General features: G+C 45.8%; 1 protein-coding gene across 4 annotated transcripts in view; it reads right to left on the bottom strand.

Annotated features, from left to right (window-relative positions):
* Positions 1–388: 388 nt before the first annotated feature.
* Positions 389–11,923, bottom strand: part of TMEM150C (transmembrane protein 150C) — a 36,728-nt gene continuing 25,193 nt past the window's right edge. For all 4 annotated transcript variants that reach the window (XM_024212588.3, XM_024212580.3, XM_024212595.3 and 1 more), the window contains 3 exons: positions 11,306–11,433; positions 6,097–6,274; positions 389–2,736 (listed from right to left, as the gene is read on the bottom strand). In XM_024212588.3, the coding sequence (XP_024068356.1) occupies positions 2,528–2,736; positions 6,097–6,274; positions 11,306–11,433 (515 nt within the window). In that variant the 3' untranslated portion in view covers positions 389–2,527. The remainder of the gene's footprint in view (positions 2,737–6,096; positions 6,275–11,305; positions 11,434–11,923) is intronic.

The raw sequence follows: 11,923 nt of genomic DNA, 5'->3' as shown, positions 1-11,923 counted from the left end.
TCTCGAGAGGGAGACCCAGCTAATCTGAACACATCTGTGGCCCACTGCTTAGTTAAAGTGATCTGAGCACACTGCAGAAACGTACCAGATTCACAACGGTTACTGCTGTAGCCATATCTGCATGACTGACTGGGCAGTGGATTTAGGTAAAGTTGATGTGTACCATTGTATCACGATGCAAAGTGACTATCTGCTCACACCTTGTTCCATTTGTCAGAATGAAACTGTATATGGGGGGAGGGAATAAAACTCACTCTTTCCATAAAAGAAGTTTATTTAGTGGTCATGTTTCAGTGTATATTAGTTATTGTTCAGCTGTACTGAAATGTGCTATTAGAAATACTTTAAGAAATGTACAGTACATCACCAAAAGCCTGAAATTCAGCTTGGATTGCATATTGTCAGTGGAAAAAATTCACAAACTTCATTTTTTTCTTTGATAAAATTTCAAAATATAAAATGATAAAACAAAAACATTATTTGATTTTAAAAAAATGTCTCAGTGGACTATTTACAGTAAACACTTTTTAAACAAAAACTTACTACTCTCTGCTCAATATGCACATGTGTGTGAGATTCTCCATTTATGTGTGTTCCTACCAGTCTCCCCTTCCCCTGGCAGTGAAGAAAAGGAAAAGATACGTGGATTGGCTTTATGTTACTTTGAGTCTTCCCCTAACAGGTGGTAAACCTACCACTATTTCATTTTAATGACTAACACACCCACACGTTCCCTTCCCTGAAAGTGTCCTGCTAACTTTTTCCTATTCTTAGATAATTACTAAAGGCCCAAATTCTGCAGCCAGATGTAAACTCTCCATTCAGTGGAGTTACTCTGGAGTTACACCAGGGTAATCAAGTGTAGAATCTGCCCCAAAGTAATCAATTTCATAGGGCTGGTTGAAAATTTTCCATCAAAACTGTATTTCAGTGGAAAATTGGGTTTTTGTCAACATGAAATTGTTCGCCAACCGTGTCCTTTCTGCAGAAAATCTAGACTTTTCCTCAAAAAACTAAACTCCCCAAAGCCAAACAATTTTGATTTGGAAATGCTGGTTTTTCAACCTGCTCTATACTTTGAGCTGTATTTATTTTACAGTATGAAAAGTCTCCTCGTTTTGGCCATTGAATCAAGATCATCGGTAGTATAGCTCCATCCCCTTTAGGAATGGAATGAAAGCTCCTCCGAGTTCTGTTGGGGTTTTTGTCTAGCCATCTCTACCTGTAGCTATTTCTTTACTATCCTGAACTTTTAAGGTGAATTCAGCCCCATGCAGAGGGCCAGAGCTAGGCCAGTCCACCATTTAAGTCACACTTAAGCCCTATGACCCTGATCCTTCAACAAAGACTGCACAGGTGGATTCCAGCTGCCATTGGCTTCAATGGGATCCAACCAATCGGAGTCCGTTGCTGAATTGGGCACATAGGTAGGTAAGTTGAGGCAAAGGCCTCTGCAGAGGTTGAATTTCACCGTTAGTGCATAAGCAGTCAAATAAACCTACATCCAGTAAAATCTGCCTGAATTTATGATGTTCTGATCAGACATGAGCCAGAGTCTTCACTCAGACTAAGTTCAGACAAGGTTCCCCTGAAACGGTGAGAAAAGCAGCTTTCTAAATATTATACACAGTATTTTATGGAAGCACTACAAATAAAAAAAACACCCTCTTGGTCCCCGCTGGGCAGAAGAAACGTTCACATTTTAACCCAGTGCTGTTTGTTCCCGTGGGTCACAGCTGCTCCGACCATACCACACTGAGATGTAGCCCAGCCCCACCCACGCTGCGTTGGGATGCGTTTTCTATTTTCGCTTTGGTGCAGGTGGGCTGCCTCAGTACCACAACAAGGTGGGCATCCGCTGACCACCACTGTCTGTTTCACCACCTTTTTAGTTGTCTAGTTTTTCCCAAACCAGGCCTCACCTTTACCTGCTTTCCAAACGGGAAGAAGTGCCTATCCTTAAGCAAGGGCCAGTATGTTTGTGCTCTCTTCTTCCACTGACTGATTCCAAGTCCAGCTGCCATGAAACCAGCTGGTAATTCTTCCTCACTTCACAATCAAGTTACCCCTGTCCAACAACAAGGCAATAAAAACCAATTGAAACCTGAGACAAGTGCAGTCTAGTGGTCTGATTGCAGGAGTAGGAGCCTGAGTACTAACTCCGACTGACCTGTCACCCTGGAGAAGTCGTCTCCCCAGCTGTATAATGAGGATAATACGACCTATCTGACAGTGGCCTTGTGAGGATTAGGATATTTCTAAGATGAATGGGACAGGGGTTGAGGAGAGAGACCTCTCTAGCACAAACTTAGCAGTCGGCCTTTCTTTACACATACATTGGTGTTTTCAGATTTGATCAGATAGGTCCTTGGTTTTTGCTCTGCTCTTAAACACCTGCCCTCAGAGCCCTTTGGCAATACGTCTGTGACTGTACATGGAAAATGAACTTGTCAAAAAAAATTGTAATGAGGTCATGGGTTAAATCTCGTGACCACACCAGCCCACCTGCCATGTAACGAGGGCAGGGCTACACCTGATCTGTTTGATACTCGGAGGCTTCAGACGGGCTTTCGGAAAAGCTCAGAAAGTTTTCCTGGTACTCGGAGCAAATGATCTCAAATCTGTAGTGTCTGAACTCCACGGCAAAGGTGCCGAAGTAGCAGAGGAAGCACATCACCAAGCCCCACTGGATCCTGGCTGCATGCATATGGATCCCCTGTGCCATCAGGATGAAGTCTGGAGAAGAGCTGTCAAGGAGAACATGTCGGAACAGCCTTAGTCCTGGATGAGAGCAGGTAGAGCAGCTCTGGGTTGTTTTTCAAATGCATGAGGTGATAAAATCTTGCCTTCCTTTTACACTTAAATATAATCCACTGGATAGTGGCAACCAATGTGCAATTAAAAAAGGTATTTAATAGAGAATCAGGGACAGGGTGAATGTCAACTATCTAGTTCAGCAGGAAACTGGACAAACCAGGGACATTTGCAAGCCTGTTACATGTGGCAACACTTTCATGTGGATAATGAACATGCTTCTATTTCCACTAAAACTATGCTTAGCTCTTGCACTGCACTGTTCACCTGTACATCTCAAAGCATTTGACAAAGAAGGGGAAGTATCATCCCCATGATGAAAAGGGCACAGAGAGGCAAGGCCGCCGAGAGCGGGTTCGGGCCCTGGTGAAAATTTTTTTTCAGGCCCCCCCCATCATGAGACTGCAGTGTCATACTGTCAAAGTGCAGAAGCGAATGTTCGTATAGAGTCAGAAATACTCGGAAAACAATCGACAGACAATGATACTACCGAGAAAGACAAAAACATATGCAACATAGTTGGGCCCCGGGCCCCCTTCCGGACCCCGGTAATTTGTACCGGCTTCCCCCCCCTCTCGTCGGCCCTGCAGAGAGGTAAAGTCACTTGCTCAAGGCCAAACAGCCACTCAGTGGCAGAGCTGGGAACAGAACCCACTTTTGGGTCCCAGTTGAGTGCCCTAGCCACAGACCATGCTGCCTCTCAACGAGAACAGGATCAGTCCCATTCTGGGCTAAGACTAAACCCACTTATTCCTCCTACCACCCTTTCCAGATCCTCTGCAAAACCAACCATTTTGGGGAAGCCTGGAAACACTGACCTACACCAGTAAAAAGACCATCACTTGCCCATTATACTGAAGAAGAAACAACATAGTCTGAGATCAAACCTTCCTCCGAGTCTCCTAAGGCTTTTTGCGTTGTCTGCCTACTTGGACTCAACTCCGTGGGACAGGGACTGCGTCTTTGTCTGGATCTCATGCTGTGCCGAGCTAGGGTGACCAGATGAGAGGAAGAAAATATTGAGACACATTGGGGGTTGGGGGGGAGTCCGCCGGCGGAGCAAAAATGAACAAACAAAAAACAGTGCTGCCGGCGGAGCGAAATATTGGGACAAATTGCATCCCGACCAAAGATCGGTCGGGATGCGGGACAAACGCCTAAATATCGTCTGGTCACCTTATGCCGAGCACGCTGCTGGCATTTAACAAACACTGACCTCACACTCCACTGTTACTCTTTTGTCTTATCTACGGTATTAAAACTACCATGCTGGGGACCCAGTTCCAACACAAACTTCCCTAACATGGACTTCGCAGGGCTGGAACATGGTTAAAACAAGATTCAGCTCCTTCCTGCAGTCCGAGACCTGGCTAAACTGGGGGACTTCCACGCTGTAACCGGGTCCCTCAACGCAGTGTAGATGTGACCTTTGACTCTGTTACAGGACCCACTTATCCGCCTACCTTTTCTAGAAGATTGTTGTTTAACCTGCACCCTGAGAAGAAAGGATCACCCACATTTACAGCTAAAAAACCGAACAGCCTCCCACAGAGCTTCATGCTCAGGATTGGATTTATCACAAAACAGGCCATTAGAATCTGCTCCTGCCACATAGTGCTCCTGTGCAAATGACCTAGGACAGGTTACCATCTCTCCGTGTCATAGAATATCAGGGTTGGAAGGGACCTCAGGAGGTCATCTAGTCCAACCCCCTGCTCAAAGCAGGACCAAGCCCCATACAGATTTCTTACCCTAGTTCCCTGTGACAGTGTACCCCATAAGGCTTTATGGGGAGGGGGTGCTTATAAATGTATGTATGACATAACTGGAATATGTTTGGTGCTGCCTGTGCCAGGTAACATATCTCCGTAAAGGTTATGGTCTACTATATCTATTCATCCTATTTGTACATATATATATATATCATTTTCTACTTGAGGTTAAGAATATGGGCTGTATACTTGCTTGGTTTCTAAGTAAGCTTTGGGAGGCATTTGGTCAGCTTCTTTAGGAAGGAATTCGCCAGGTTAAGTACCTGATCAGGAAACACTTGGGGAACAATGCATCTTGGAATGCTCCAATCCACATAAGAAGTCTTCCTGGAGACATGCAAGATACCATGTGGACAATGGCTTCAGCCTGTAAAGACTGAGTCATGCAGGGACATGTGACTTGCCCAGGTGACTCCAGAACTCCATCTTGGAGCTGGACTTTGCATAGGAGGGAGGAGGGGGGGTCTCCTCCCACAAGAGAGAGTCTATTTAAACCTGGGGGAGACCCCTCCATTTTGTCTTCAGCTGGCTAAAGAAGGAGCCTCTCCACCCCCCCAGGATACTTGAAGGAAACTGAAACAAAAGACAGTAACTACAGGGGTTGTGAGAGATTGCTGGACCCAGGCTAAAAGGAGATTAGCCTGTGAAAGGGAGCATTCTGGAACTGGTGAGGAACTTATCTGTATTTAGTTTGATTAGGCATAGATTTGCGCATTTTATTTTATTTTACTTGGTGACTTACTTTGTTCTGACTGTTACTACTTGGAACCACTTAAATCCTACTGTCTGTATTTAATAAAATCACTTTTTATTTAGTAATTTACTCAGAGTATGTATTAATACCTGGGGGAGCAAACAACTGTTCATATCTCTCTATCAGTGTTATAGAGGGCGAACAATTTATGAGTTTGCCCTGCATAAGCTTTATGCAGGGTAAAACGGATTTATCTGGGTTTAGACCCCACTGGGAGTTGGGCATCTGAGTGCTAAAGACAAGCACACTTCTGTGAGCTGTTTTCAGGTAAACTTGCAGCTTTGGGACAAGTGATTCAGACCCTGGGTCTGTGTTGAAGTGGACTGGAGGGTCTAATTCAGCAAGACAGGGTGCTGGAGTCCTGAGCTGGCAGGGAAAACAGAAGCAGGAGTAGTCTTGGTACATTGGGTGGCAGCTCCCAAGGGGGTTTCTGTGATTCAACCCGTCACATTCCCTAAATGGCCCCCTTGAGGATTGAATTCACAACCCTGGGTTTAGCAAGCCAATGCTCAAACCACTGAGCTATCCCACCCTCGCCTGTAATACCGGGATAACAATATTAACCTACCTCAGGGGGTAAAGGTGAGGCTAAATTAATTAGTAGCCATAAATGTTTTGAGCTCCTAGAACAGACAGTGCTATAAAGGGGGAAAGCAGTTTTATACCATACATTACTTTTTAAATCCCCTCCTTCCATGATAAGCAGGCGTGTTATTCTAGGTGCCTGCAGGTCCAGCAAGCAAGGCAAAAGGATACAAAGGACCACACACAGGGTTATAGTGGCTGACAAGACAACTCTTGGAATCCCAGCTTTTCTTCCTTCATTCTTTAGGTTTATTTTGAGTGTCAAGGCAGCCTGAATCCAGCAGGCCAGGGTCCCAAAACCAAACGTCAGGGAGGTGCCGACATTATGGATTTCTTCATCGCTGGAGAGCTACAAAGAAAAAGGAACTTGTGATTGCTTTGATACATCCCAAAGAAAAAAACATCTATACAATTCCTCAGTGTGATCCTACTTTCGGGAACAAGGGGTGTAATATTAAAGAAGAATCATCTGTTGCAAAATACACAGCCAATGCTGCTTTCCTACCCCAGTTGCAACATAAAACAACATAGGCGTATGGAAGGTCCAGCTGCTAATAGCCTAACTGCTGCTGCAAGCAGAATTTCCTCCCAAACCAAAGAGCAGTGGACCAAGTGATGTCCTGCAAACATCCCCGCCAGCTCTCTGGCAAGGTCGCCGGAAAAAACAATCAAGGGATTTTTCCTGCAGAAAATCCTTTGCTGGTTCTCCACCATGGCCAGTGCATGCTGGGACAATTCTTTGGGCCTTGGTCAGTGGACATGAACACTGATGCTCATAGTCCTGGAATGAATGAGCTCCGTGCAGGTGGAGCCCCACTGACTTCAAAGGAGTTCCATTAGGACACAGGCGTCCTCTTGCTCTGAGCTTGCAGGACTGGGACCGTAGTTACATACTAGCTATCCAGTCACAGTGACTTAATTTAGGGGAGGCCAAGTCACCTGGGAAGTAACAAGCAAGACAAGGGCATCACAAGCCTGGCTTGGACTCTGACAAAGGGAAGCTTTTTGGGTGCGATTCTCAAAGCCACCTAAGGGATTTGGACACACAATTCCCATTCCAATCAAAAGGAGAGGTGTGTCCAATTTGTCTGGGAAGCTTTGAAAATCTCAGATTTTATCTATAAATAAGAATTCATCTAGAAAAAAGCAACCCTGTTGGGAGTGTCTGCTGCTACTTCACCGTGATCAGAGCAAGTCAAATGCACCCTTTGTCAGTGAAGTCACTGGAGGCTCACCGGGAGTGATTTGGGACCATGACCCTGTCTGATTCAGACTCTGAGGGCAAATGATACATACAGCATTGTGGCTTTTGTTCAAAAAGGCAGGGGCAGACCCTTTGTTTAAGCACCTTGCACACTTTGGAAGCAGGTATAAATAATAGATTCACTTGGTCTTGTCTTTCAGTTTTCCAGCTTGTCCTTGACACAGCTAGTGAAATTCACTCCACCCACAAAACGCCTGAGTATTATAGGGCTCTATGTAGGTGGAGTGCAGGGAGCTGAAAGCCATCCATCCACCCCTAGCCCAGGGGCAGGGAGTGGGGCTGCCACTCAGCCAGCAACGAGTTTAGACTTGAAATTAGATGAAGGAATGAAGTTTTGGAATGGCCTTCCAAGGGAAGACGAGGGGCAAAATAACCTAACTGGTTTCAAGACTAAGCTTGCTAAGTGTACAGAGCGGATGGTATGATGAGACTGCCTACAATGGCATCTGCTAGTAACAAATATTTCCAATGGCCAGAGATGGGACACTCGATGGGGAGGGCTTTGAGTTACTACAGAGAATTCTTTCCCAGGTGTCTGGCTGGTGGGTCTTGCCCATGTGCTCAGGGTCTAACTGATCGCCATATTTGGAGTCGGGAAGGAATTTCCCTCCAGGTCAGATTGGCAGAGACCATGGAAGGGTTTCACCTTCCTCTGCAGCGTGGGGCACGGGTCACTTGCAGGTTTAAACTAGGATAAATGGTGGATTCTCTTTAAATCATGATGTGAGGACTTCAGTAACTCAACCAGAGGCGAGGGGTCTACTACAGGCGTGGGAGGGTGAGGTTCTGTGGCCTGCGATGTGCAGGAGGCCTGACTACATGATCATGATGGTCTCTTCTGGCCTCAAAGTCTGAGAGTCATTACACCAGCCTATGACCTGGAATAGCAGCAACAGCCCCTCTGCGCTGGTTGCACGTGGTACAAGATCCATGTGCAATGGTGAATCCATGACCTGGCCTCAGACCTCTCTTACCTCCCCTCAGCACTGCCTTCTACATTATGTGGGACCATTTCCACAGCACACAAGTCCCTTTGCATGGCTGCACAGCCTCCCCCCTCCCTCCCTCTATCTATATCTATATCCATTCTCAGCTGACACAACCCCACCATTACTAAAATGTCAGAAAAATCAACAAGAAATTAGCTCTTGGATGAAGACCGCCTGTCTCAAGCTGAAGTGATAGTGGTTTGAAAGGGGAAATGCTTAGAAGAGCTGGCCTAGACATTGTCTCCACCTTCCACTGAAGGTGCACAGTCCCCATTGTCCTGTTTGACTCCTCCATAAGCCTGGATTACCAGGTAGCATCAGTTTCTAGAAACGCCTGTTTTCACCTCCAGCTTGCAAGGAAACCTCATCCCTTCCTGCCAGACAGAGACCTGGCCACAGGGATCCATGCATTTGTTCTCTCCAGCCTGGATCACTGTAACTCACTGGACCTGGAGCTGAATGGGAAGACATTGCCCAGGCTCCAGCTGGTTCAGGATGTAACTGCCCAACTTCTCCATGGCTCAAGCCACCGTGAGCACATCAGCCCTCTGCTCAAGTCCCTCCACTGGCTCCAGTCAGCTTCCCATGCCAGCTTAAGGCTTTGGCCCTAATTTCCAAAGCAATTAATGGATCAAGCCCCAGAGTTACATTAGAGACCGAATTTCCATCTGTGAACCACCGTCATATCTGAGCTCCTCTGGGACAACCCAGACCATAAAGCCCAGGATGACGCATGTGAGAGCTGGTGACAAGTCACTCTCTGTCAAATGGATCTGGCTATGGAACAATCCTCCAGAGACGGCCAGGCAATTCCTGACTCTGACCACCTCTAGGAAAAGCTGTGAAACCTTCCTCTTTGAGAAATCCTTTCCACCATAATAATGACAATCTTAACACTGACCCCTCTTTTACCCAATACACACTAAGCAACCAAAACAAAAACAAAAAAAGGGGAGGGGAATTAATAAAATCTAAAATAATAAAAAGCCTACCCCCAGAAAAGTGTTTACCCCCAAAAAGGGAGAAGAGCCAGAGATTCTATGCAGTCCACTAAGGATCTGGCTACTGCTTTCATGTGGAAGGCATACAGAAACTATGGTAATGGGTGGAAATAGAAAACAGATAGATGGTGTGAGCCAACAAGGGACCATGTTACCTTTGCTGTGGTAGCTTTTAGTGTGTTAAGCCCTCTCTCAACATCCCCCAGAGAACAGATCTTGTCCAGAGACACTAACGCAAGCCACCTACTATATTTTGTGGTGTTCCCACTAAGCAATAAGGAAGCAAGGGCATGTACTATGGTCTAACATTGACACGCCTTGGTGGTGGTTTGGCACAAGACCAAAGAAGGGCGCTGTTAACCAGCAAGGTGTGGCTTTATTAAACCAGAATATATAGCCTACAGTGATTTACTGTAACAGCTCTAAAGAACCAGCCTTCGCTAGAGAGGAAAATACTGGAAAGGAGGAAGGAGAACTTTGAGATTTGGTTTCCTAAAGCCGGCCCCATCTCTCGCAGATTCCCCTTCACACAGCTGGACAAGTATCGGGCTAGCTCTTACAACTTGGGGGTTCACAGGCAAAACCAAGGCCGCAAGCTGCTAGACAGGAGAATTGGGCAGTGATGTCAATGAAGCTACATCGAACTGGTGAACACCAGCTGAGGATCTGGCCTAAAGTATCTGATTGGCTCATCCTTAATAAAAAGTCAGACTGGAACATGTTACAAGCAGACACATGATTACGGCCAACAGGTCACACACTGAGCTTGTTTCAATTTTTTTTTTTTTAATAAAGAAAACCGACATATTCTTCCAGTTCAATAAAACTAATGGGCCAAATTCTCTGCTGTCATGATACCACTGACTTCTATAGAGCTATGCCTGCAGAGAATTTGGCCCAGCATAATTTCTCATACTTGCGCAGCAGTTACCAGTCAGAGCTGCATTCCTAGCAATCCCATAGGGGGAGATTTTCAAAGACACGTAGGGGATTTAGGAACACAACCTCTATTGACTTTAAATACTTTTGAAAACCTCCCCCTAAGATTTCATGTTCATCTAAGAGACAAGCAGACACATGAGTACAGTGGACACATTCCCACTCTAGAGCAAGCTTGTGGGGTCTCAAAATGACAGCTGACAGCTTGTTTGTAACAATAACACATGCAGAACAGACTCAGAATTGAAAGAACTACAGCCCGGGCAATGACTCACAGCAGGAAATGCCTTCAGTGTTTATATAAAAAAGTCCCTCCTGTGGCCAGTCAAAGGATAGGCAGGAGGTAAAACACCAACATACATTCTAATCATAGGTTTCAGAGTAGCAGCCGTGTTAGTCTGTATCCGCAAAAAGAACAAGAGTACTTGTGGCACCTTAGAGACTAACAAATTTATTTGAGCATAAGCTTTCGTGGGCTACAGCCCACTTCATCAGATGCATAGAATGGAACATATAGTAAAAAGATATATATACATGCAGAGAACATGAAAAGGTGGAAGTTGCCACACCCACTCTAAGAGGCTAATTAATTAAGATGAGCTATTATCAGCAGGAGAAAAAAAAACGTTTGTAGTGATAATCAAGATGGCCCATTTCAGACAGTTGACAAGGCCCTGTGTTGGCAGTCCTGCCTGCTGTTAGCATAGAAGTGTGTGCAAGCTCCCAGGGCTGGCCACCCTCCAGTGCAGTCCCCACGCCTAGGCACTTGTCTGTCAAGCCCAGTGCCTGCCCAGGGGTAAGGCAGGCTCCCAGCTGCTGTTGGGTGCCAGGAGATGGAACACCAGGTGTCACAGATTCAAATTTTAAAGTTTATTAGGAATAATCAATCATCAGTGCTACTAATGGCAGTTGCCACCTTCCCTTTGCCACCAGGGAAGCAATTTAAGAGGCAGTAGCAGGCCCAGGTAGTGGGCAGGAGGGTATGAGGAGGCCGAAAGTGTGGACAGCCATGCTAGCAGCTGTACTCCTGCCATGGACAGCTCCAGGAGCAGAGAGATTTGTGCTCACAGCAGGTAGGGCTGATAGATAATGGATGCAGCTCTCATGACATGCCCATGGAAATCCAGAAAAGAATGACATGTTAGTTACCAATAAGCTGGAGGGAGGGGGAAGTGGGAGTGGGGTACCTGAAAGTTGCCAAGTAAGGTCATTCCAAACGAGGTCAAGCATAACGCAATCAGTCCGCTGACATTCAGCCAGGGGTTTAGCACCTTTGGCTTCATCTGTATAAAGCGGAGAACAGCAACGACAAGTGCTGAAAAAGGAAACAAAATGCCAGACGCACAGTTATGAACCCACACAGCACAAATCTAATGGATGGGATTTCTAAAAGCACTTAACCCTGCTCCTGGTAAAACTCGCATGAGCTGCCATGGGAGCAGAGGTAGGCCAGTGCTAAGTGCTTTTGAACATTCCACCTTGCATTTAATTGCAGAAGATGCAATAGCACAGTAAGTAACTTAGGTAATTCCTTCTCTTCCCTCCATGCCCCATTATTTATTGCTGTCACTTATTGCATCTTGTCTAAAACCTAGACAGAAACTGTACTGGACAAGGGCTGTGTCTTTATTATTGGTCTGTAAAGCATTTGACACAGTTTGGACATTATGTACATCACTGATGATAATAGGATTTGCGTGAATTTTTATTCCATTAGCTACATTTGTGATGAGTTCGATTTGATGATACAACCTCCTACAGAAGCACACAGCAGGGACCCGATCGGAAGCTTGGATCAGGCCCTC

The sequence above is a fragment of the Terrapene carolina genome, unplaced genomic scaffold (genome assembly GCF_002925995.2).
Source record: "Terrapene carolina triunguis isolate 2854851 unplaced genomic scaffold, T_m_triunguis-2.0 Scaffold136, whole genome shotgun sequence".
Taxonomy (NCBI): domain Eukaryota; kingdom Metazoa; phylum Chordata; order Testudines; family Emydidae; genus Terrapene; species Terrapene triunguis.
This window is presented reverse-complemented; position numbering and strand designations above follow the sequence as displayed.